The sequence below is a fragment of the Podarcis muralis genome, chromosome 7 (assembly GCF_964188315.1).
Source record: "Podarcis muralis chromosome 7, rPodMur119.hap1.1, whole genome shotgun sequence".
Taxonomy (NCBI): Eukaryota; Metazoa; Chordata; class Lepidosauria; order Squamata; family Lacertidae; genus Podarcis; species Podarcis muralis.
Window position 1 is genome coordinate 23158993 of NC_135661.1, and position 27039 is coordinate 23186031.

General features: G+C 46.2%; 1 protein-coding gene across 3 annotated transcripts; it reads left to right on the top strand.

Moving 5' to 3' along the window:
• Positions 1–1354: 1354 nt before the first annotated feature.
• Positions 1355–21059, top strand: H6PD (hexose-6-phosphate dehydrogenase/glucose 1-dehydrogenase). 3 transcript variants are annotated; one of them, XM_028740736.2, is made up of 6 exons: positions 1355–1453; positions 5122–5238; positions 6809–7456; positions 12328–12445; positions 16623–16892; positions 17294–21059. In XM_028740736.2, the coding sequence occupies exons 3-6, from the start codon at positions 6827–6829 to the stop codon at positions 18652–18654; spliced, it is 2379 nt and encodes a 792-aa protein (XP_028596569.2). In that variant the 5' UTR covers positions 1355–1453; positions 5122–5238; positions 6809–6826; the 3' UTR covers positions 18655–21059. The 3 variants fall into 3 exon arrangements, with proteins under 3 accessions (XP_028596569.2, XP_028596570.2, XP_028596571.2); XM_028740737.2 differs by lacking the exon at positions 1355–1453 and adding an exon at positions 1479–1621; XM_028740738.2 differs by lacking the exon at positions 1355–1453 and having other exon boundaries at positions 5103–5238.
• The last annotated feature ends 5980 nt before the right edge of the window (positions 21060–27039 follow it).

Below are 27039 nucleotides of genomic sequence, written 5' to 3' on the forward strand. Positions count from 1 at the left end.
CAATGGGGCCTATTCTGAGTAGGATCCTATATGTAATTGTTTTGTAGGGCTGATTTTACTTTCTGTAATTTTCAGCACCCGCAGCTTAGAAATGTTAATAGTTAAGCAGTATATGAATACCTTAAACAAATACTATACTTGTTTTAATTGTTGTTATATTGGCCAAGGCACAGTCTGACCCCCTCCTTTGGTAATCCTTACAGAACTCTAGCCCAATGGTTGCCATTAATTTGATTTTGAATTGATTTTTAGAATGAATTGATTTTAGAATGCATTTCAATTAATTGATTGTGATTTTATGTAAATTGTGTTACTTTTATTGTTGTTAGCCACTCTGAGCCCAGCTTCGGCTGGGGAGGGCGGGATATAAATAAAAATTTATTATTATTATTATTAAACACAACTTTTTATCCTGGCATTTAACCACAGAGCCGTGTGTTTTCAGGGGCCACCTTGATTGCTGTGACTGTAATCTGTTATTTAATTCTGAATTTTAAGTTGTCATAATCTGTCCTGATACCTGCTGGTTGAAGGGCAGGTAATGAATTATTATTATTATTATTATTATTATTATTATTATTATTATTAATAATGCCCTGTTTCACAGGTGTGCTTTTGCATTGTTTTTGCAGATTGTGTTGTGAAATCGCTTCAAGACACTTTGGAGGAAGCAAGCCATAATTTTTTAAAAAATAATGGCAATATTGTTTTCTGCATTCTGAAGCTTTAATATTTTCAAAAGAGCAGGGCCTATTGGAATGAATGGACCATGTCTATTCATTCCAATGGACCCACCAACACTGGATATAGTCCTTACTCTCAAGTAAAGCACTGCACGTGTGTATGGGATTGCAGTGTTGGAAGGCCACAACATCACAAGTGCGGTCTAAAAACAGCAGGATTAAAAATTGCACCTAACCATTGGCCAACACTGCCTTGCAACAAAAAACGCTTAAAAAAAAATCCCCCCACGCTTTATAAAAAGCCTTACCAACGCAGCCCAACGGATGTCTACTCAGAAGTAAGCCCCGTTGAGTTCATTGCTACTTTCTCTTAGGCAAATGCGTGCACAATATTGAGGAGTGTTGCAGTCTGTTACTTGGCAGCAGAGTTCCCCCCCACTCCAACCCCAAGCGCCTTCCTCCCCACTTGGTTACCAGTTACAGTTTTGGCTGCACGCCTAAGCCTATTTACCTTGGAGTAAACCCCACTGAACTTAACGGGACTGACTTCCGAGTAGGCATCTAAAACTCTCCCTCCCGCATCACAACTACCTGCGCTTGTGCAACGCGAACCATAAATATTTTCTTTTTTATAAAAAAACAAAAAACCCTGCTTGTCATTTGGAAGAGGAGGAGCCTTCTTGCCCTTCCAACGAAACCAGATCAAGAGCGCGCTTCACGTTTGCTGCAAAATTCGCTTTTGGGGGCTCCACGCCGCCAGTGGGAGGGAGGTGAGTGCCCTGGATCAGCATTGGACCTACAGCAAAATGGGAAGCGGGGGGGGGGGGAGCGGTTCAGATCTGTCAATCAAGTCCACTCCTCTTCCACCCCCATCGCCTGCTAAACAGGTTCCTCGTCGCACCATTGAAAGTGTTGCGTTGCGCCGTTGGGAGAAAAAGGTTCGTTCTGAGCCTGCTGGAGACAAGATTTTAGTTTATTTTTAACTGCTTCTTTGCAAAGGCAAGCAAGGCAGCCGCCTCCAGATCTGGCCTTCCGCCGCGCCAGACCAGCTGATCTTGCAGTGGAGCATGGCAAAAAAAAAAAAAAAAAGGGTGCACCGTGGTCAAATCAGGAAGCTTTCTCGCCTCGGCCTAGGTTTGCTTCTAATAAAACTCCTAGCCATTTAATCAAGACAGAGCTGGAATTGCCCGGGTCATTCTACAGGGTCACAGAGAGTCCTGGGAACTGTAGTTCCTTAAGGATGCTGGCAGGTCAGTTCTCGGAGGTCAGCACCTTTAACAAACTGCAGTTCCCAGGGTTCTTTGAGGGGAGGGGAGTCATGACTGTTAAAAGTGGCATATGGCTGCTTTAAACCTGTGGTGTTGGTGTGAACTGAATCAGGGCTGAGGAACATGTGGCTTTACCTCTCTTGCTTTTGCTTTTTTAAAAAACTGGCCTACAACTCCCATAATCCTTGACTGTTGGCTACGCTGGCTGGGGCTGATGGGAGATGGAGTCCCAACCGCATACAGATGGCCACAGGTTCTCACCTCAGGCCTACATTAAAAAGAATATAAATTTGGTATGCTGGGTAGTAGAACTTTTGCTTTGCATGCAGAAGGTCCCAGGTTCTCTGCAGGTAGGGTTTGGAGAGGCCTTTCCTTTTGTGTGGCATGTAGAAACCTCTCACTTTTTGCACAACTGCAAGTAGGACATGGGGAAAAATTTGACTCAGGATGCATTTCAATGGGAACCTACCTAATTTGCAGTTACAGTGAACTGAAACAGCCCTCTGCAGCCAATGAATGTGTCGGCTAGGGGAGAGTGTACATATAAACAAATATATTAGTGAAAGTAGCATACCAAAAATGCATAAAATTACGGGAAATTGCATATGAACTTGTGTACCTTAGGGGAAATTTACCAAAAACCCCTCCAGTTTTTCATCTTTTTTTAAAAAAAATGGCAAACTCATAAGGAAATGTGTAGAAATGAACTATAGTTTGCAAGAAGGAGAAACAGTCACATCCATCGTTCTGCCCAAGTTTGCATCCACCACCCAGGTGTGGCCGTCAGAAACTGCCCCATGAGAGAATGACACCCTTGGTTTGGAAAATGTTCCTTAGTCCTATTCTGTATTTTGATTACTATCAAATGCCACATCATACATTCAAAGCAGTATCATACCATTTTAAACAGTCACTGGCTTCTCCCAAAGAATCCTGGGAACTGTAGTTTGCAAAGGGTGGGTTAGAGACTCCTCTTCCCCTTGCTGAGCTACAGTTCCCAGAGTTCCCTGGGAAGAGGGGTTGGTTGTTAAACCACAGTTGCTGTGAACTGCAAGTGGGGAGAGTGTTGTTGCGCTCAGGTCTTGCTTACAGGCTTCCCATTGGGGCCTCTGGTTGGCCACTGGGAGAGCAGGATTCTGGACAAGACAAGCCTCTAGTCTGATCCAGGAGGGCTCTTCTTACGCTCTTAGTCACCCTATTTTTCTCGGCTAGCTTAAAAAAACAATTGGACCAATTCATGGGGGTTAAGACTATCAGTGACTACTAACTATGGTGACTCTCCTACTTCCATAGTCCGAGTACCAGATTCTGGGAATCGCAAGTTGGGAGAGTTGCTGTGACACTGAGGTCCTGCTTCCAGGATTCACACTTGGGGCATCTTGTTGACTGCTGAGAGAACAGGATGGTGGACTAGATGGGCCTTTGTCCTATCCAGCAATCAGACTCTTCTTGGACAGTTATGATAAACTGCTGTGAACATGGAGGAGACTCCAGACATCCTATATTTGTTTCAGTGGGTTGAGGTCTTACTTGAGTGCCAGGGAAAGCTTTGCGGGGCTCAAGGCCTCCCATGGGCACCACCTTTGTGCAGAATGGTACATCCCAGTCATGCAAACACACAAACACCCCTCTCCATCCAGGCCAGCAAGAGTCACAGTTCAAGAACAGGCAAAAGCTAGAATGTGCAGGACTAGTTAAGAATGTGGCCTGAGACTAGGGAGGTGATGCATGGCCTGGGGAGAACCTCAAAGGTGATACAGAGAGGTTTGGAAAGCTACATTAGGCCTTAAGATTCCCTATCCTTGGGATTTTATTCCAAGGAATAATATTCCAAGCAATACACCCACAAGACTGCTCCAGTTGCTTTTGCTCACATGATTGTTGAAAATCAGTAGTCCAGTGCTATTCACACACTTCCTTGTTTGATCAATCTGACGTGGAAGCGGTTAAGCAAATTATCAGCTTCCCCTCCCCTCAAATAGTCTGGGTTTATTTGCATGACAACTGGGCACAGATAAAGAAATATTGTTGGAACAGCTAGGTGAATTTTGTGCAATTGGATGGGTGTTGTGTAACTAGGGAGTTTTCTGGTGGGAGGAGGAATGTGTTAGAAGCATTTCAAACTGCTGAATCTGCTCCAAGGAGATGAATGGATCCATCTCTGGTATTGTGGTCTCGTCAGCAAAAGAAAAATGTTCTCGTGTGCGCGCGCGCACACACACACACACACTTATCAGGGCATACTTTGCACATTTGTAGATATTAATTTGACACCACAAGCTCAAGTGTGGTTCAAATCACTACTCTCCTCTCTGGCAAGTAAGAATTGGCTTTAGGCAACCAGTCAGGGAAGCTTTTTGAGAGTTGACTCTTTCAAGCTGCAAGGGACTAGTTTAGGTGTACTGTGGACTAGAACCTTGTACAGAGCTATTTACAAGGCTGGGTTTAGGGCTGCCATCTTCTTCCCACTGAGATCTTTATCTTTACATGTTATATTTTATTTGTATACTGCCATTCATCTGAAGACCAAAGAGAGGTTCACAACATAAAAATACAAAATGAGAACACAAACTACACAATAAAAACTGTGTCTTTATAAAGGAACCCAAATTATTTCTTTAAAGCACTTTTGTGTGCCTCTTTAAAACCCTTGTGTACCTTAACCAGCTCAGGACCACAAAACCCGCTCAGACCCTGCAAGCATCACCTGAAACCCATCTTCATGTGCCTCCTCCATGAGAGGTCCAGGGGGCGGCAACACGAGAACAGGCCTTTTCTGCAGTGGAATGCTCTCCCCAAGGAGTCTCCCCTGACACCTTCATTACATATCTTTAGGCGCAAGGCAAAAACATTCCTCTTCTCCTAGGTCTTTGGCTAATAAAACAGTCTATGGTATTTTAAACTGTGGGGGTATTGTTTTTGTACAAATGAATTGCAGTGTAATTAATTAATTAATTAATCAATCAAATCAATCAATCAATCAATCAATCAATCCCATGCACCCAGAGAGGGACAGATGTTAGCCAAGGTGAACATAAAACAGTGGTGTAAGGAGAAAGGAATGTATGCATTACTATTCCCCCCCCCCCAAGCTGGGAATAGGAGGGCTCTGGTTTTACCAGGAAAAGTTGGGAGTTGCTTATCTCTGTAGTCTTTTGTTTACCTTACAGCTGAACACTGCAGCCAGACTGGTTTTGCAGATTCTTTCTCACAAGTTTAGAAGGCAAAAAGGCAGCAGAACTAGAAAGAAGCTGGTTCCTCGGCAGGCGACTTATTCCACGGCTTAGGTAAGTCTATATGGCAGGATCAGCAAAAGGCAATAAATTAGACTGGCATTTGTTTAGAAGGTAGGGGAGGATGAGCACAGCTAGTCGTAGGTCTTCTGGTCCTAAACCAGCATTTACCAAACTGGTGCCCTCCAGAAGTTTTGAACTACAACTCCCATCAGCCCCTGCTATTGGGCTGATGGGAATTGTAGTGCATAACATCTGGCAGGCCCTGGATTGTTATAGGTAAAAGGTAAAGGACCCCTGGATGGTTAAGTCCAGTCAAAGGTGACTTTGGGGTACAGTGCTTATCTTGCTTTCAGGCCAAGGGAGCCAGTGTTTGTCCACAGACTGCTTTCCAGGTCATGTGGCCAGCATGACTAAACCGCTTCTGGCACAATGGAACACCGTGACAAAAACCAGAGCACACAGAAATGCCATTTACCTTCCCGTCACAGCAGTACCTATTTATCTACTTGCACTGGTGTGCTTTCAAACTGCTAGGTTGGCAGAAGCTGGAACAGAGCAATGGGAGCTCAACTCACTGCATGGATTCGAACCACCAACCTTCCGATCAGCAAGCCCAAGAGGCTTAACGATTTAGACCACAGCGCCACCCACGTACCATACCTTACCTGGGTTGTTATTTACTGCTACCAAAAAGGGTAAAGGAGCTCACCCCACTTCCCTAAACTGTAGGATATTTCAGTGTGCCCTGATTAGGGGGATCTGATTTCCTTGTAATGAGGTTGAATTGGGGTCGTAAGGGTGCTTTTGTAATTACTAGTTTTATTTACAGATATATTTGTTTTTAAAATCTTAAAATTGCGGCTTACAAAGCCATAATACATGTTGAGCTATTACTGAGAGCTGAATGGAAAATGTGCATTAAAAAACCCCCAACATATCAAGAGGATGATACATTATTAGGGTTGTTTGCAAAGCTAATCCTACCCAGAGTAAACACATTGAAAAAAATTCCTCAAACCAGAGCCAGTGTGGTGTAGTGGTTAGAGTATTGGAACTAGAACGTTGGAGACCAGAGTTCAAATCCTCCAATCAACCGTAGAGCTCGCTGGATGACCTTGAGCCCATCACTGCTTCTCAACCTAAACTACCTTGCAGGGTTGTTTGGGGGGTTAAATGAGGAAGGGGAGAACCATGTATGCCCCCGTGGAATATCAGTGCAAGGAAATAATCACATATGTCCATTAATGCCAGTGAGTCCACTCTGAATAGGACTGAGTTGGTTACTACAATCCTTAAAGTTTAATTTTATATTGATAGCCCAGTTGGTTCGAGCGTGGTGCTGATAATGCCAAGATTGCAGGTTTGATCCCCAAATGGGACAGCTGCGTATCCCTGCATCGCAGGGGTTGGACTAGAAGATCCTCAGGGTCCCTTCCGATTCTATGAATGGACAAGGACAGTTATTTTTTAACTGATTGTATGTATGTATGTATTTTGGGGGTGACATTAGGCAAACTTGTTTTAACTTCTGACTTACTGATAACTTTTATTTTATGTAAATCGCTTAGAGATTTTTTTAAATGAAAGGAAATGATCATAGCTTTTAAAACTTTCCTTCCAGCTCTCTGTGTTTCCCAAGATGCTTTTCAGAGCCTTCTTCGCCCTCATCTTCCTCTGGGGTGTCCTCCCTTCTGAGACCAGAGAGTCCCATGGCCACATCTCGGTGGTCCTCCTGGGTGCGACAGGAGACCTTGCCAATAAGTACTTGTGGCAAGGACTCTTCCAGCTGTACCTGGACGAGGTGAGCCACGGGCATACCTTCACATTCCATGGAGCCGCTCAGACAGAGCCTGAGCGAGGGCGGAGGCTGGTCTTTGAACGGCTGAAGAGGCTGGCCTGTCCCTCAGACGTACCCCCAAACAGGTGTGCTGTGTTGAAGGACCAGTTCATCAAACTGACAGATTATCACCAGCTCAAGACAGCAGAGGACTACGCCACCCTAAACCAGCAGATTACGACCACGCTCAGCCAGGAAGGCATGGAAGAAGCGGGCAGGATATTTTACTTCTCCGTGCCGCCGTTTGCCTACGCAGAGATTGCCCGCCACATCAACAGCAGCTGCAGGCCGCCGCCAGGGCTGTGGCTACGGGTGGTGCTGGAGAAGCCTTTTGGCCATGATCTCAGGTCAGCCCAGGAGTTGGCTGATGAGCTAAGGACTTTCTTCCGGGAAGAGGAGATATACAGGGTGGACCACTACCTTGGCAAACAGGTGAGTCTCCTTGTGAAAGCTGGAGGGGATATAACTTGGTAAACATGGGAAGCTGCTTCCTGAGTCAAGCCATTGGTCCATCTAGATCAGTATTGCCTACACAGACTGGCAGCAGAGTTTTGGACAGGGTTCTCTCCCAGCCCTACCTGGCAGCACTTGGAATAGAACCTGGGACCTTCTGTGTGCAAGGCAAATGCCCTACCACTGAGCTACAGCTCTTCCCATAAGGCATAGGAACATAGGAAGCTGCCTTATCCCAAATTAGACCATCTAGCTCAGTATTGGCCACTCTGACTGGGAGCAGCTTTCCAGGATTTCAGATGGGGACATTCTCAGCCTTACCTGGAGATGCCAGAGGTTGAACCTTAGACCTTCTACTTGCAAAGTAGACGTTCTAAAACAGACTTTCTTAACTTCATCTTCTGGAAAACATGCCCAGGGTGGTTGGGGCAGGTGAGCAGAGGCTGGCAACATCCCCCCTGGAAAAAAGCAAGACTGAATCAACATGTGCAATAGCACAAAGTGGTCAAATTCCTCAAAAGTACTGGATTTGTAAATAAAACAATAAAGCAGGGGTAGTCAATGTGGTGCCCTCCATATGTCATTGTACTCCCATCGTCCTTGACCTTTGGCCTTGCTGGTCAGGGCTGATGGGAGTTGGAATCCAACACCTGGAGAGCCAAAATTCCCCATCCCCTGGGCTAAGGTGGGCTTCAGTTCCATGCATCCGTGGCTACTAACCCTGACCTCCACTGTTGGATGCAGGTTGCCCCTGAATGCCAATTGCTAGGAATACAAATGGATAGGGCTTCCCATGGGCAACTGTTTGTTCACCGAGAGAACAGGATGCTGGACTTGTTGTGCCTCTGAATACCAGCTGTTGGAAGTGACCAGTGCTGTCACACTCAGCTCCTGCTTGTGGGCTTTTGGGGGGCATCTGGTTGGAATAGGATGCTGAGCTGGATGGGTCGTTGGCCTGATCCCACAGGGCAGTGTTGTAAGATGTAGTGATGGCCACCAACTTGGATGAAACAAATTCCTGAAGGATAGGGCTATCCATAGCCATGTTCTCCCTCCACTGCCAGGGGCGGCAATGCTTCTGAACGCCGGTTACTGGGAATCTCAGGTGGGGAAAGTGCTCTAGTGCTCAGGTCCTGCTCGAGGGCTTCACCTAGGGGCACCTGGCTGGCCACTGTGAGAACAGGGTGCTGGACTGCATGGGACACTGGCCTCACCCTCTTCTTATGTTCTTATGCGTTCGTGATGATATAAAGCTGTAGACCAGTGCTCCCAATGTCTGTGGTGGAATTACCTGGGGGGTTCTAAGAGGCAAAAGGGAAGCAGTGAGGCACTGGAGGTGTAAATGACTCTCAGACTTTGAAAAGCTGGTGCCATTCGTTTTGTTGAATTAATTAAACGAAATAGTTTTACCTGGATTTTGAGCAAATGCGCAATTAATCGTTGCTGTTTTGAATTTTATTACGTCATTATCTTCCTTAGAGGGTTGCGCAAACTGCTGTGCTGAAGATTGTTTTTTATAGAGTAGGGTAGGGGGCACTGAAGATTAGTTTTTATTTTAACTCCCCAAGGGGGAGGTCACCTGAAAAAGTTTGCTGCTGTTGACGAAGGCGTTTCCCCACCCAAGTAATAATGGCCCGTTATTTTATTAGCTCCCACCACTGCTGTAAACTGGCCACACCAGCAAAGCTGTATCCACCTGATTTCCCAACCAAGGTCAGAAACCTCAGTTTCGCTGAGTCATCAACCCCCGCCGACCGCCCTCCACACTCTCGCTAACGGAGAGTCAGCCAAGCGCCAGATTTTCCAAACGAGGCTTTTAATTTGATAAGGAATGTGGAGCACGCACAATTATACTTTACGTTTGCTTGTTTATTTTTTGATCAGGCAGCTTTACAAGGGGGCAAAGTCTTTAGCTCCAAGGCAGTAACAAAATGGGCAGTGGGGGGGGGGGGGATATGTCACTGTGGCGCCAGTGAAGGATAAGGGCTTTTTATTCCTTGGTTCAGGAAGCAGATTCTGGATAGTTGTAATCAGGTATTTGTTATTGTCACGCAGGCTGGTATTAATGCAGTTAAACCCCAAAATTTGAAATGTGGTATCAGCATTTTTCTAATTTTATTCCCAATTATAAATTTTATTTATATATTTTTTCCTGCAAGGACATAGCCTTATTCTGAGGCTGCGTTCATACCATATATCTAAAAAGTATCACACACACACACCCCACAAAGAATCTTGGGAACTGTCTGTTAAGGGTTCTGGGAATTGTAGTTCTGTGCGAGGCAAACTACAGTTCCCATAATTCTTTGAGGGGGTGGAATGCGATTTAAATGTCTTGTGTGTATGCAGCCCAAGTTTCACACAAAGATCATTAAGGTGTATCTTAACCTTTCACGTGTCAACCATGTTCCACGCAAACAGATAATACCACACAGGCCTTTTGTTCTCCTAGCCAGCCAGCCACACCATAGGCCCACCTGGCAGTGGCTCGTTGGGGTTTCAGGCCGCAGGCATTCCCATAAATTGAATGTATGTCTGAATGAATAATCCTCACAGAAGTAGTCCGTCTGTGTCTGGACTGGACTGCAGGTGGGGACTTTCCAGGCAAACATACAGCATTATGCCTCATAGCGGTCACATCTTTTTGCGCCGATTTTTCCTTTCCCAAAAAGGGGGTGTGAGACTGTTACACAGCGGTGACCAGCACGTGGCAAAATGCAATATTCTCTCCACACAGATATCTAACATGTCGAGGAGAGCCAAGCTCCTGACATGCTAGCTTTCTACATGGGGGGAGACTCCCCCCCCCCCACCTGCCTACATCACTCTGTGGGAGCATTTTTTCATGTAGCCCTCCAGTTGCAGTCTGAACTGGTATAGTCCCAACACGGGTTGACTGTCTTTTTGAGGCCTCGTCCACACCATACATTTAAAGCACTATTATGCCACTTTAAACTGTCATGGCTTCCCCACAAAGAATCCTGGGAAGTGTGGCTTGTTAAGGGTGCTGAGAGGAGGCCTCTTTCCCCACGTCACGTAGCTACACTTCCCAGAATGGTTTAACAACCAGTCCTTCCTAGGAAACGGGGGATTTTAGTTCTGTGAGGGGAATGGTGTGGGGGGGGGGTCTCCTTTCAGTACCTTAAATACTACAATTCCTATGATTCCCTGAGGGAAGCCAGGACTGTTTCCAATGGCATCTATGGAGCCAAGGCCTCCATCACTTGAGGAAGAAATGCACCCTGGATGTCTGAGAAGGGCCTTGAGGGGTCCATTTTGAAAGGCCCTGAGGCCATGTGCTGTGCTTTCGGTTTTCAAGAAAGAGATATCCCCCTGCTTAAAAAGAAACCCTCCAACCAGAGCCGTACAGTGGTACCTCGGGCTACATACACTTCAGGTTACATACGCTTCAGGTTACAGACTCCACTAACCCAGAAATAGTACCTCAGGTTAAGAACTTTGCTTCAGGATGAGAACAGAAATCGTGCTTTGGCGGTGCGGCGGCAGCAGGAGGCCCCATTAGCTAAAGTGGTGCTTCAGGTTAAGAACAGTTTCAGGTTAAGAACAGACCTCCAGAACAAATTAAGTTCTTAACCTGAGGTACCACTGTATTGCATTGGTAATGTGAATATTGGCCTTTGAATATTTACCTCAGCAACTCCAACCCCCCTGGGGAGGCAGGGGGTTAGATCTTCACAGCATCTGTCTGATTCAGCCACTTTTGAGTCCACAGGGAATTCAAAAGTGTGTGGTGTGTGTACATTTTTATTTATTTTTTGCAGGTAAAGGCTTTTTCAGATGAAACCTTCAGAGTTTTGTCCGTTTGCCAATTTTCTCTCTCCCCTCCTCTACTAAATTCCAGCACCTTGGTTTCCTCTCCCCCTCAAAATCCGAATTAAATGTTAGTTATATACTATTGGAAGGGTAGTGACTTAAAATCTCTACCAGCATTCCTCCCACCAAAGTAAAAATAAAATCTAAATACAGCTTTGAATTAATTTTGGGTGTTTTTTTTGGGGGGGGGTTCAGTACCTCTCCACCCCCAAAAATAAAATATTTCAGTTCAACCAGTGTTTGGCTATAGGAGGGCAACAGTGCATTAAAATGTTAGCTTGTTTTTTGTTAGTTGACTAAATATCAGGACCCCACCCCATGTTGAATCAGATATTAAGGGGCAACACACACACGTATGAGGAAATACGTTTGGGCATTTTTAGCTTAGAAAAATTGTTAAGGACACGGTAGAGGTTTATTAGAATGTAAGATGCAAAAAACGATGCCTGGTGCAGAGAAAAGGGAGAGAGAGAGGTTTTTCTCATCCTCTCTCATCGTCCTGGAATTTGGGGCCATCCAGTGAAGGTGAATTTTGGGATATTCAAGACAAATGGAAGAAAGGACTTTCTTCATGCAGCACATTGTTTAAACTATTATTTGAAATTATTATCTGTTCATTTTATTCTTTGCGTTTATATCTCACCTTTTCCTCCCAGGAGCTCAAGGTGACGTACATGGCTTTCCCCCTGCTCCTCATTTAGTCCTTAAACCAACCCTGTGAGGTAGGCTGAGAGGCAGTGACTGGCCCAAGGTCACACCCAGTGGCCAAATGTGAGGATTTGAACCCTGGTCCTAGTCTGACACTCTTAACCACACTGGCTCTCGGTGTGGAATTTCCCGTGGTGTGGAATTTCCTGTCCATCTCCGTAGTTGTCGCAGTAATTTATTTATATTCTGTGCCAAGTCCCCAGAAGCAATTAAACATTTATCCCTCTGCTTTTGATTTTTTAAAAAAGATCTCTTCTGTCTTCCCCTGCCCTTCCCACCCTTTCATCTCAATTATTTCCTCCCCAAAGGCTGTGGCTCATATCTTACCGTTCCGAGACCAGAACCGACACCATTTGGATCCGATCTGGAACCGGCATCACGTTGAAAGGGTGGAAATTGTCCTGAAGGAGACAGTGGATGTGAAGAGTACGTGAGTCTTGATTTGAAGTCCGCTGGAGGGGTAGCTCAAAAGCCAGAGGTTACATTCACATATTTGAATAAAACAGGCCCCTCTCTGAATCCTGGGAACTATGGTTTGCCCATGACAAAGCTACAGTTCCCAACACCTTCAACAAACTAAAGTTCCCAGAATCCTTTGGCAGAAGCCGTGTACTTTAAATGTGTTGTGTGGAGGCACTTTTATACCACTTTTCGTGGCTTCTCCCAAAGAATCCTGTGAACTGCAATTTGTTCAAGATTCTACGAGTTGTTAGGAGACCCCTCACAGAACTACAGTTCCCAGCACCCTTAAAAAACCAAAACCCTACAGTTGCCAGGATGCTTTGGCGCTTTAAATATCTGATACAGATATGGCCATGGGAAAGGGGACCCTTTGCAGATCTGGAATGTGTCGTCTTCTTTATTTTTAAAAAAATGATTTTTATTAATAATTTCAATATAACAAATTATCAGAACATATCATCTTCATCATTTCCCCCCTCCCCCCAAAATAACCCTCCCTTCCTCCCCGCCAAGACTTACCTCAGTTACTCTCTCTGATTTTTCAGCACATGTTGTTCTCTGCATATTGTAAAATTATGAAGATCCTTAAATTGTTAACATCAAGAAGCAAAAAATATCTACAAAGATAATTATGAAAAAGTGTGGTTTGAGATAAAAAGAAAATTAGAAACAGGGAGCAGAATGAATCTCTTCTTGCTAGGAAAAATAGCAGCGGTAAAAATGAATGTTTGCCAAAAATGCTATTTCTTTTCCAGTCAGTCCCAGTAATGGTGAAAGATGGTTGCCTCAAAAGATAGCAGAAGGAAATTTCTAAGTTTATTGGGGGGGTGGGGGGAAGGCCAAGAATAAAGCACAAGATACTCACAGACACAAAAGAAGTACCACTGTATTTTGAATTACCTGATATGTACATCACCTCAAGACAGTGGTTTCATCCCCACAGCAACCCTGTGAGGTAGGCTGGTCTGAGAGACTGTGAGGGGCCCAAGGTCACCCAGTGAGTTTCACTGCAGGATTTGAACCCTCGTGTCCCAGGTCCTAGTGCAGCGCTCTAACCACTCTGGAAAACTGGCTCTCACGTGTGAATTGCCTTGAGACGGTGGCGGTTTAGGGGGAAATTAATACATGGGTGGTGCTGATAATAAATAAATATAATAATAATTGTGTTCATGCCCAATGCACAAGTCGCCGGAGTCAGTATAATGCGGTTTTCCCTGGGCTGCAAATCAATCCTCATTGAATGAAGCCCCCTCCCCACCTTCCATTCTAGTATTATTGAGGAGTGGGGAAGGCTGCAGGGCTTCCCCCACCCTGGAAGCTGGCTGTGGTCCTGTTCCTTGCGACCCCAATTCTCAGCTCCGTCAGGACAAGCCAGGCCTCACGTCCCCATGAACTCAAGGACACAGCTGTGCTCAATTTCCCTGCAGTGGCTGCTGCATTACTTCCGCAGCGCCGGTTGCACCTGCCGCCTGCCTCCGTTCTGGGGACAGCCGCTTGGCCACCCTCCACTCCCTGCAGCGGGGGTGCCGTGCCAGTTAGCCATTGCCTTATTAAAAAAATAATAATACTTGAGTGATTTTTCTTTTCCTTTTAAAGTTGTTGTGGTTTGGCAAACTCCTGTTTGCTCCCTGCATCCTGGTTGAGAAAAAAAGGGAATAGTCGCCGGCTGAGACTTACTCAGTATGAACAGACCTGAGCGAGCCGTGGCAGTTGATTTCAGTGGGTCTACTCTTGAGTAGGTCTAGCACTGGCTTAAACCAATGCCATCAGGCGGTCTCCTTATTTCTCTCCCCCTTGCAAGACTTCCAAAGGGTATATTTCATTTGCTGGCAGCCCACTGCCACCAGCCCCCACCCCCATCCCAAATGCTCAAGTGATGCCTGCATTGCCCAGGTCCTGTGCCAAAATGTGTGTGCAGCATTGATTACGTTAATGAATGTGTGCCGGGTTGGAAGGAGATGGGGTGTTCTCGGTTCCAAAGTTTTTAAGAGGGTAGAGAGTCGCACTGTCATCTGCAGAGAGATCGTCTGCATCTGAGCACCAAGGAGAAATGAGGGAGGGAGTTCTCATAGAGATAAATTGCCTTTCTTTCCTCCCACTTCTCCACCCCCCCCCAACATATGCATCACACACACACACACACACACACACACACACACACACACACCCAACATATGCATCACACCTGATCTCCAGGTGTTGTTGTGTACACACCATGGGTGGTTGCCCACTCAGTTTTAATCAGAGTAGACTCATTGAAATGAACAGCTATGTCTGTTAACATCAATGGATCTACTCTGCGTAAAGTTGAATGGCTCCTACTTCCTACACTTGAAGCACAACAACACACTGAGTCCTGGGAGCTGTAGTTTTAAAATGCTGGGAATTGTAGCTCTGTAATGGGTAAACTACAGTTCCCAGAATTCTTTGGAGGAGGCGTGTTTTAAAGGGATGCTGCATGTGTACAGCCTAAGATATGAGCCAGCCAGGGCTGTTGAAAGGAAGGCCTGCAGCTAACCCTTTTCTGTAACCTCTCAAGGGCACTGCAGTATGAGGCTGAGCAGGACCTCTCGCTCCTTCCAGCCAGTCTGACATTTTAATTTTACTTCAATTTATTCTTGTTCCGTTTCATTTCTGCTTGGCTCTTCCTCCTGAGTAGCAGCCTGAGTAGCAGCCCACGGGTGAACAGGGCTCTTGCCTGTGTTTTGCAAACATGCACAGCAGAAGCTTAAAATTCTTAGGTTCTCAGCTGGAGTAGGGAAATTTTGGCTGCATAAACAACATATATTTCAAGACACACACACCCCAAAGAGAATCCTGGGAACTGTAGTTAAGCCCTCAGTGAGCTACAATTCCCAACACCCTTAACAATCTATAGTTCCCAGGATTATTTTGAGGGGCGTGCGCTTTGAATGTATGGCATGTCCACAACCACTGTTATAGCAACACATTTATGACTTAGTTTTTTCTAAAAAGGGATTGGATAAATTCATGGGGGATGGGTTTGTAAACATAGCGTAGTGGGTTAAGTGTTGGACTAAGACCTGGAAGACTAGGTTTCGAATCCCCACACAACCATGAAACTCACTGGGTAATAATAATAATAATAATAATAATAATAATAATATAGTCATGATGGCCATGTTAAGAGGCAGCTAATCTCCTAAATTCTAGATTAAATGATTTTGCATTTAATTCATCTTTAAAAAAATCTCTATTCTTAGATGCTCAGGAAACTTTAATTGTTGGTCAGCATAGGAATATTGGAAGGTATTCAAGTAGTAAGTTTCACTCAGAGAAGACACACTGAAATTAGTGGGCCTAACTTAGTCATGTTTGTTGATTTGAGTGGGCCTCCTCTGACCAAAACTTAGTTGAATTTTGGATTCAATTTTGGAATCAATGGATTGTCTCCAATGTTAGTCCTACTCTGAGTAGGCCCATTGATATTAATGGGCATGATTAATGAGTCCATTAATTTCTATAGTTCTACAAACTGTTGGTGTTGTTATTATAAATCTCATTTATGAATTGCTTCCACTGTGGCATCTCGATGCAATTTAAAATATAACAGCATGTGTACATCATTCGCTTGTATGAAAAGAGTTAGCAACAATTGTATATCTAAAAACAATTAGCAAAGCAATTATAAATACAAAAACAGTTTAAAACAGCAACACGTAATAAAATCAGTTCAAATCCGAGACAGATACCCATTGGGGTAAACATTTTTGAAGTCATAGATCCATCTAGCTCAGTATTGTCTACACCAGGCTTCCTCAACCTCGGCTCTCCAGATGTTTTGAGACTACAATTCCGATCATCCCTGACCACTGGTCCTGCTAACTAGGTATCATGGGAATTGTAAGCCAAAAACCTCTGGAGGGCCGAGGTTGAGGAAGCCTGGTCTACACGGAGTAGTATAATCTGAGGCATCATTGAGTTGAGATTCCTGCGCTGCAGGGGGTTGAACTACCTGGAGATACCAGGGATTGAACCTGGGATCTTCTGCATGCAAAGCAGAAGTTCTGCCACTGAGCTACAGCCCTTCCCATAAATAAACCAGTGGGTTGCCAAGCTTCTCTCGCTATTTGGGCATCATTTTTGTGTTGTTGTTGTTGTTCCCACCCCCGGTGCTCAGATCGCACTGGCTTCTACGAAAAATACGGGGTCATCCGCGACATCCACCAGAACCACCTCACCGAGATCTTAATGTTCCTCGCCATGGAGCTCCCAGCAAATACCAGCAGCTCCGAAGACATCATCCGGAGCAAGCTGCAGGCTTTCACGTCGCTGCAGAGCCCAGAGATAACCAGCGCTGTCATTGGCCAGTACGTGGCATACAACAGCCATGTGAGGGAAGAGCTTCAGAAGGGGCAGGACTACTTCAGCAGGACTCCAACCTTCGCAGGTAAGTCCGGTGGGGGTAAGCGTGGCCAAGTGCAAAAGTCGGAAAACACCTTCCCCAGGTGCAAAAGAGGACGGGGCTCTGGTACTTTTAATAGCTGCTTGCCTGTTAAGCAGCACTTGGTGGAATTCCCTGTTAAAGGTGCATGAGCCCTTCTCCATCCCCCCAGTTATTTTTGTATTTAAAATAAAAGATACCAAAAAATAATATCAATTAACAGCAACAACCCCACCCCCTAACAAAAGCCCCTGGGCCTAAACTATATGCCAGTCCAAGAGTCTGTTCAGCAGCTTCAGCTTTTGTAGCTGGAGTCAGTCAGGCCAGGGAGCAGATCTTCCAGGACTCACAACCAAGACAGTTGCGACGTAACAATAATAACAACAGTTCTGCATCTTTTGTTTCAGGTGTGCTGGTTCACTTGGACAACCTCCGCTGGGAAGGGGTCCCTTTCATCCTCGCCTCCGGGAAAGTCCTGGATGAACGGATCAGCTATGTACGCATCCTCTTCAAGAACCGGGCCTACTGCACCCAGAACGAAACGATGTGGGACCCCGAGAGCAGCCAGTGCAAGCCCAAGCAGATCATCTTCCACATCGGGCAGGGAGAGCTGAACTCGCCCGCCATCCTGGTCAGCCGCAACCTCTTCAAGCCCACCATGCCGGACAGCGGCTGGAAGGAAGTCCGCGACCGCCCCCAGCTGCGCATCTTCGGACAGCCCCTCTCTGATTACTACGTCTACATCCCCGTAGCGGAGAGGGACGCCTACTCAGTCCTGATCTCCAGGATCTACTCTGGCAAGAAAGAGTCCTTCATCACTGTGGAGAACCTGCTGGCATCCTGGGCGTTTTGGACGCCTCTGCTGGACGGGTTGTCTAGCCAGGTCCCGCGTTTGTACCCAGGGGGGCGGGAGAACGAGCAGCTCCTGGATTTTGAGATGGTGGGCAGGGAAGTGTCCTTCGTGGCGAAAGAGACCATTGAACTGATGGACGCAAGGGACGAACAAACTCCGGACAAGTACAAGACGATCCAGTCCAGGTTTCGGCAAAGCCAGCTGATCACCGCTTGGTCGGAGGACCTGATCAACCGGCTGGCATCGGACATAGAAGCGGCGGCGGCAAGCGCCGTCCGGAGGTCCGGGGAGTTCCACATGGCGCTCTCGGGAGGGTCGAGCCCCCTGGCTTTGTTCCGGCAGTTGGCTACGCGTCACTACGGCTTCCCATGGAGGCAGACCCACCTGTGGCTGGTGGATGAGCGCTGCGTCCCTCTTACCGACCTGGAGTCCAATTTCGGCACCCTGCATGAGCAGCTGCTCCGCCACGTCCGAGTCCCCTACTTCAACATCCACCCCATGCCGGTGCACCTCAACCGGAGGCTCTGCGTGGAAGAGGACAAGGGCCCCGAGCTGTACGCCAACGAGATCGCTGCCCTGGTGACCAACTCCAGCTTCGACCTGGTGCTGCTGGGGGTGGGTGCCGACGGGCACACGGCCTCGCTCTTCCCGCACTCACCTGTGGGCCTCGAGGGGAGCCAGGGCGTGGTGTTCACCGAGAGCCCGGTCAAGCCGCACCAGCGCATGACCCTCACCTTGCCGCTCATCAACAAGGCCAAGCGGGTGTCGGTGCTGGTGATGGGGAAGGGCAAGCATGACATTGTGACGGTAGTCAGCAGGGTGGGGCATGAACCCAAGAAATGGCCCGTCTCTGGAGTCAGCCCCAGCTCTGGCCAGATAGCATGGTACGTGGACTATGAGGCACTGCTTGGATGATGCCCCGGTAGTGCTGCCTTCACCTCTTCCCCCTCGCCTTTTGCCTGTCTTGGCATTCAGGATATTGGACAGCTGTTGCAGCTGCTTCTGTCTTCAGGAAAATTCTTCTGTCTGGTGGCAGGGAGTTCCACTGGCTGTTAATGAGACTGTATTTTTATTTTTGTTTAAAGAAAGATCTGCAGACCAAGGCCTGTCTGATAACCTGCTACTTCTGACAACAGCAGGCCTTATTTCACCATTGGCCCGCAAACTTAAAAGCAGGATGTGACAGGCCCTTCAGGTATGTCCCTAATGTGCTACACTGCCACCGTGCGCAGAGGATCCATTTAGACATCATGGCTCATAGCCCTTGATCGACCCATTCTACTCTATGGGATTTGTCTAATCCTGTTTTGTTTGGATTTTTAAAACTGTCTGTGATGATGCCTGTTCCCACATCTTGTGGCTGTGAGTTCCGTCGGTTAATGATTGGGACCTGTGAGCTTATGAGTGGTGGCTTTAAGAGCCGAGAGGTCCTCCTGGCTCTTTCTTCTGCCATGCTCAGGTCTCTTCACTGCTGTGTGCCTCACTTTCCCCTCTCCTTTAGAGGAAAAGGGGGGGGGGGTCTTAAAAATGATCTGCCTCTCACAAATGCCCTAAAACATCCACAGTGGAAGTCTTTGTTTAAATAGCCCTTTGGAAATTTGTAGGTTTTGGCTCCTGGTAAATGGCTCCACGGTGCCTCTCTCCATATATAGATATAAATATATAAAAGATAGTGTGTGTGCGTGCACACGCGCGAATACACACGCACTGCGCTGGTATACACACATACCCACAACTCCTCTTCTGAATAATTCATGCAAAGGGAGCCGATATGCAAATTCATGAACTTCTTTTGCACAACCTGAGATCTCACTTTGCACTGAGCAAGTCCTCCTGCAGAGTATTAAAACACCAGCCGTCCCGAAAACCTTGTTTCCTCCCGTGAAAGCTGGATTGCAGCCTGATCCAGGGAGGAGGAAAGCTTTCCTACGCCTGATAATTTCAGTGTCCTTAGGTAAGCCTAGCTCAACACTGCATTGAGGTGCTAGCCTAGGGGATTTTCTCATCTTTGCAGGGGGTGGATGTCAAAGCCAGTTCCTAGCATCAAAGCGCAGTGGCAAAAAGAGGAAAGACGACTAGATTCTGCCACAAGGTGGTGCTGTTACATGAGTTTTCCACTTTTTCTTCTTAGGAGTTTCTTTTAAACTAGGCTTAAAAAAAATAGTGGCTTTCAAAGTCTGTTTTGTGTTCCTACTGCTTTCCCCATAAAATGTGGCATAGGCCTGCATGAATGTAAATCGCAGCCACACCATACATTCCTACATCGCAGGGGGTTGTACTTGATGACCCTCAGAGTCCCCTCTAGCTCTGCAACTCTATGATTTACACAGCCCACGGTCCCTCTAAAATCCTGGAAACGCTAGGTTAAATATCAGAACTACAATTCCCAGCACCTTTAACAAATGGCAGTACCCAGGATTTTTGAGGAGAAGCCATGGAATCATAGAGTTGGAAGAGATTTCAAGAGTCACGTAGTTCAATCCCTTGCAAGGCAGGAATCTCAACATGCAGTCCCCCATCCAATCTGAAACCATACCAGCTTTGCAAATTTGCTGCAGTTTTATTGCTGCACCACTAGGAATTGTGCTTCAGAACTGTGATGTGGAAACGACCTGAGTATGTAAAAGAAACCACTGTCCACTCTCAGTGGAGCCCATGTTCCCTCCCTTTCTTCAGGAGTCTGGTTGAAAAAGAGGCAGACTCAGAGCAGCAGCTCATACAGAGATGCGACAGGCAGCCCCCCTTGTAAGCCCCTCTCTGTGGCGGCAGTGATGGGATAAAGCAATCCCATCATGGCAGATGTACCTACCTACACACGCTGGCCTTTTTTCTCTCCCCCAGAGCAGTATAACATACAGAGATGCAGCAGGAAACCTCCTCCGAAGCCACCTGCTCTGGGATTTCTCTTTGATTAATTCAGTTTTTCCACGTCAAAGTTTGGGAATTACTGCTTTAGTATAAGAGATGTGTCTTCTATAAATACTATCACTCTGCAGGGATTTGAACAGAGGCTCTTCAGATTTCCTGCAGCAAGCCAGCTGCGGCTTTGACTACTACTGCTGTATTTAAACATTTACGGGGTAGGAATGCCCTCTACAGTTGCTTAAATGACACCATTTTTACTACGTCTCATTTAAAAAGTTGTTTTTGTAAGTGAACACTGGAAATAAAACTTTTTTAATTTTATAAATGATTTTTTTTTTAGAAATAAAAGTCTCACCCTTGCAATAAGTAGAGAAAAATGTTTTAAATGTCATTATATTTTGGTATTTGTTTTCCCTCAAAAAGAAAAGAATCAGTAATATATTCCTTTGCTTGTTTGTCTGCCTGTTTCCTTGGTTAATATCCTGCCTTTCATCGGTTCCACTGATCATAGGGTGGGTTACATCTTAACCAGGGATGTATCTGTCTGTTTTGGTTCTCGCAACTTACAATTTTTCCAATCAGTTCAGTTCACATTTCTGCAGCAATTTGCAATTTTTATAAATCCTCAAGAAAATACATCAACATTTTAGTGTGAATTTCTCCTTAAAAAATCATTTTTGTGTGCAATTTCACCTAATATACAGTCGTACCTTGGAAGTTGAACGGCATCCATTCCAGAAGTTTGTTTGACTTCCAAAACGTTCAGAAACCAAAGTATTGCTTCTGATTGGCTGCACAGGAAGCTCCTGGACATTCGGGTTCCAAAGAACGTTCACAAACCGGAACACTCAATTCCGGGTTTGCGGCATTCGGGAGCCAAAATGTCTGAGTACCAAGGTGTTTGGGATCCAAGGTACAACTGTACATTTTTTTGCGAAGTGGTTTCCCCCAAATTAATGCATCATTGTGGGTTATTTTCACTAAATATGTGCATTTTAATGCAAACTTTAGCCTTTTTAAAACATTCAGAAAATAATGAAAATCGATTAGAACACCTGTCAACATTCTATGTGTCTGGAGAAGCTTGCCTAAACAAAAATGTTTTTAGCATAAGCCTATGGATTCAATCACCTCCTGGCAAATAGAAGGGGAAGAAATGGAGGCAGTGAGAGATTTTACTTTCTTGGGCGCCATGATCACTGCAGATGGTGACAGCAGCCATGAAATTAAAAGACGCCTGCTTCTTGGGAGAAGGGCAATGACAGGCCTAGACAGCATCTTGAGAAGTAGAGATGTCACCTTGCCAACAAAGGTCCGTATAGTTAAAGCCATGGTCTTCCCAGTAGTGATGTATGGAAGTGAGAGCTGGACCATAAAGAAGGCTGATCGCCGAAGAATTGATGCTTTTGAATTATGGTGCTGGAGAAGACTCTTGAGAGTCCCATGGACGGCAAGAAGATCAAATGCATCCATTCTTAAGGAAATCAGACCTGAGTGCTCACTGGAAGGACAGATCGTGAAGCTGAGGCTCCAGTACTTTGGCCACCTCATGAGAAGAGAAGACTCCCTGGAGAAGACACTGATGCTGGGAAAGATGGAGGGCACAAGGAGAAGGGGGCGACAGAGGACGAGATGGTTGGATAGCGTTTTTGAGGTTACCAGCATGAGTTTGACCAAACTGCGGGAGGTAGTGGAGGACAGAGGTGCCTGGCGTGCTCTGGTCCATGGGGTCACGAAGAGTCGGACACGACTAAACGACTAAACAACAACAACAACAATGGATTCAATGGATTAAATGGGACGCGGGTGGCGCTGTGGGTAAAAGCCTCAGCGCCTAGGGCTTGCCGATTGAAAGGTCGGCGGTTCAAATCCCCATGGCGGGGTGCGCTCCCGTTGCTCGGTCCCAGCGCCTGCCAACCTAGCAGTTCGAAAGCACTCCCGGGTGCAAGTAGATAAATAGGGACCGCTTACTAGCGGGAAGGTAAACGGCGTTTCCGTGTGCGGCTCTGGCTCGCCAGAGCAGCGATGTCACGCTGGCCACGTGACCCGGAAGTGTCTCCGGACAGCGCTGGCCCCCGGCCTCTTGAGTGAGATGGGCGCACAACCCTAGAGTCTGTCAAGACTGACCCGTACGGGCAGGGGTACCTTTACCTTTTTATGGATTCAATTGACAAAAAAAGAGAGATTCTGGCTAAACATTGGGAAGAACTTTCTGACAGTAGGAGTTGCAGGGGGTTGGACTAGATGACCCTTGGGGGTATCTTCCAGCTCTAGAATTCTTCTATTCTATGAGTAACCTGGCTGAAGGCCCCTCTCTTAAGGGAAACATGCTGGTGTTGAAACAGCCTGGGGAGCCCAAGCCACTAACAAAAAGCTCACTCAGTGCTTTCACTTTGCTGGCTTTCCCACAGCCACGGCGTCTGGGAGTTGTGTTTTGTTATGGGTGTTTTTTCCATCACCGGTGTTTTGACTGAATATGTAATTTTTTTCTGATTGTGCAAATATATGCATTTTATGTGTGCATTGATAAAAACCATTTAAAAAGGGGTGCAGAGTGCTGAGGGTTGAAAAGAGAGCCCTATTCCCCCACATAGACTCAGAGATTTGTAGGCAGCGGCTTCCACCAAGATCTTGTGACAGCTCTGAGAGATCTCACTGGAAGCTGCCACCATGCAACCCCAGTAAGCAAGGCTTGGGAAGGGGTGTGTAGCACCTTCCTGTTTTTCCTCATGGGGCGGTGCCCAAAGGTCATCCATTCTAGCCCCCTGCAGTGCAGAGATCACAGGTGACAGATGGCCAGCCAACCTCTGCTTAAAAACCTCCAGTGAAGGAGAGTTCTGAGGGAGTTCGTTCTGCTGTTAAACCCTCACCGTGCTACAGTCCCCGAGTATTAACAGTCAGTCCCTGTGGGGACTGTGGTAATTGCAGCTCTGTTAAGAGGAATAGCGGGTCTCCTCTGCTAAACACTCTCGGCACTCTTTAGTAAATGACACTTCCCAGGATTCTTTGGGGGAGGCCATGACTGCTTAAAACTTAAGTCATGTGACCTGTCAGCTGGTTTTCAGGCCTTACAAAGTCACAGCTTCCCTCAAAGAATCCTGGGAACTGTGGTTTGCTAAGGATTCTGGGAGTTATTGTTGTTGTTTAGTCGTGTCCGACTCTTTGTGACCCCATGGACCAGAGCACGCCAGGCCCTCCTGTCTTCCACTGCCTCCTGAAGTTTGGTCAAACTCATGCTGGTAGCTTCGAGAACACTGTCCAACCATGGGAGTTATTAGGAGAGCCCTATTCCCTCCCAGAGTTCCTTGATGGTTAAACCACGTTGAGAGTTGTATTTGTGAGGGTGGGGAAAGGGGTCAACTCTCAGCACTTTTAACAGCCTCCCAGAATTCGGGGGGGGGGGGGCGGGAACCATGGTTGTTTAAAATGTTTAAATGTATAGTGCAGATGGAGCCCTATTCTAGCAACTGGGAAGGTCAGATGGATCCCAGCTGTTCTGAGATAGCATTCTAGGAAAAGTCTGGGCCGAATGAACTTTTGTTTTCCCGTCAGCCCAGTGACTCAGGCCTCCTCCCCTCCGCATGCAAGCTGCTGTTCTTATCTGTGCCCATGCGCTGAGGACCCACAGGGTCACAATAACATAGCAATGCTCTCTGATGTCATGCCCCTAGCGGACTGGAGAACAGCAAATGCATCCCCTTTTTATGGTGCAACCAGAGCAATCAATCTCTTGTTTCCTTGAACAGAATGGCCTGGGCAGCCCCCCAGCTGCTTCATCCAAAGATAAAAGCAAAATATTCTCCCCACAACCCACTCTTCTGACAACATAAACCAAGGGAAAAGAATGTCCAAGGCTGATGTGCAGAAGGGAGTTCTCCCAAATGTGATGTCAAGGGATGTCAACAGGCCGGCGTGACCCAGCGGGAAGGATGTAAGAGGCACTGCGCTACCGGTTGTGATCACCAGGTGGCGCCACTTGAAAAACTTAGGTCTTCAAGAGAGACCATTGGTTCTGCTGGCTTAGTGTTGCTGCGTTGAGGGTCACCCCCATGATCATTCTGCTTGCCCATTTCTGAACTTTTCCAACTCTACAATATCCATTTTGAGTTGAGGCGACCAGAACTGTGAACAGTATTCCAAATGCAGTTGCACCACAGATTTGCGAAATGTCATTTTTATTTTCTGTTCCTTTCCTAATGATCCGTAGCATGGAATTTGCCTTTTTCACGGGCTGCCATTACTGATATTTGTAAACCACGCCGAGAGCCTTTTTCCTTCCCTAGCAGAAGAGCAGAAAAGAACATGCTTTTAAAGGAATGAAGAATAAATAAGATTGCAGAGGGCTAGAGTCTTTAAAAAGACATTTTAACTCAATACAGTGGTACCTTGGGTTAAGAACTTAATTCGTTCTGGAGGTCCATTCTTAACCTGAAACTGTTCTTAACCTGAAGCACCACTTTAGCTAATGGGGCCTCCTGTTGCTGCCGCGCCGCTGGAATACAATTTCTGTTCTCATCCTGAAGCAAAATTCTTAACCTGAGGTACTATTTCTGGGTTAGCGGAGTCTGTAACCTGAAGTGTCTGTAACCCGAGTTACCACTGTACCTGCATAGGCTTGTGCAAATCGACATGCACAGACAGCTGGGTGGATTTTATGAGCTGAATATTGTCACCTGTTCCTTGCTTTCCTGCATGTCAAGTAATTCAGTGCTATGTAAGTTTGCTTTCTTTTGGCCAAGACTTTAAAAGCTTTTGTTGTTGTTGTAAAATTTGCTATACATACAACTTTGCAAGTCGCCAAAGCCTGCACACAGAGTGTTTGGCTCTCCCACACTTCAACGGCTGATTGTCACATATCCCTGCACCCTCCTCTCTGACAGGGTTGCCACTTTCCCCAAACTCTGATGGGCAGCTCATTCCAAAACAGAGAGATCCCCAGTTATCAGGAGACCATCTCCCACCCATTAGCTCCTATTGATGGAAACATCAGTCAACCCCACCCCCCACCCCGGCTATTAACCTCCAGTCTTTGTAGCAAGGGAATGGTATGCCACCATGTAACTGTCTATGAAAAACCAGAGGTTCGATTACCAGAGGAAGGTGGAAATCAAGACACACTCTGGAAATGATGCTTTCTGATCAGGATGCTCTGCCCTGTAAGGAGCCATCAATCCTAAACGTGCTTACTCAGTAATAAGTGTTACTGAGCCTGACACCCTCTTTCAGTGTGATATGGATTGTAGCCTAAATCTCAAGATGCAAGAGGCCTTGCCTCTGGTTTCTCATTCATGATTGAAATTTACCGTACTATGCATGAAATTAGAGGCACTCTCTTATTCCTTTTCTATGTTCTGGAGCTGAGTCTCCCTGTCTGACAGCTAGTTTTAAACCTAGTGTTCCACTAGCATCTGGTTCTCTGAGATACAGTGGTGCCTCGCAAGACGAAATTAATTCGTTCCGCGAGTTTTGTCGTCTTGCGGTTTTTTTCGTCTTGCGAAGCACGGTGTCGGGAAAGTTTTGGAAAAGCTTCAAAAATCACCAGTCTTTAAAAACCTCAAAAAAGGCTACCACACCGCGTTCTATGAGTTGCTCCTCGAAGTCAAGTCGCAACTGTATTAACGGTGTTAAGAAAAAGGAAACAAACTTGCAAGACGTTTCCGTCTTGCGAAGCAAGCCCATAGGGAAAATCGTCTTGCGAAGCAGCTCAAAAAACAAAAAACCCTTTCGTCTAGCGAGTTTTTTGTCTTGCGAGGCATTCGTCTTGCGAGGTACCACTGTATACTGCTTCTATATATGGAGACTTTGCTTAGCTTTCAGAGCTGTGCAGTTGTTTATGACATTTATATTCCCTTTCTTCCAATGAGCTCAAGGTGGCACACTTGTGTCTTCCCCCTTTCCTACTTTTTATCCTCACCACAACCCTGTGAGGTGGTTTATGTTGAGAGCAACTGTCCCTGTCTTTTCCAAGGAGAACTAAAAGAGTGCTCTTCCCTCACCCGCCTCCTGGTCTGCTTTTCGGTACCAGAGCTCAGCACCAGCAAATGCAAAAAGACTATCATACCTCTGAGCACATGCAGAATGCATCTGAATCACCACAGTTTTTTCTCCTGGCCCACAGAATTGTTGAACCTGGGACTTTCTGTGTTCAAAGCTAATGCTGAGCTAAGGTCTTTCCTTGGAAGTAAACCTCATTTGAACGCAGAGATACTTTTACCCCCGAGTAAACATGGCTAAGGGTGTGTTGTAAACTTACCTGAGCATCAAGTGCCATTGACTTCCATAGAATTTACTCCCAGGGAAGTGTGCATCATTGGATCTCAACCTCCTTGTCTATACTGTATGTAGCTGACCTGTACGTAAATGATGTATTGATTAGAGTGGTACCTCGGGTTACAGACACTTCAGGTTACAGACTCTGCTAACCCAGAAATATTA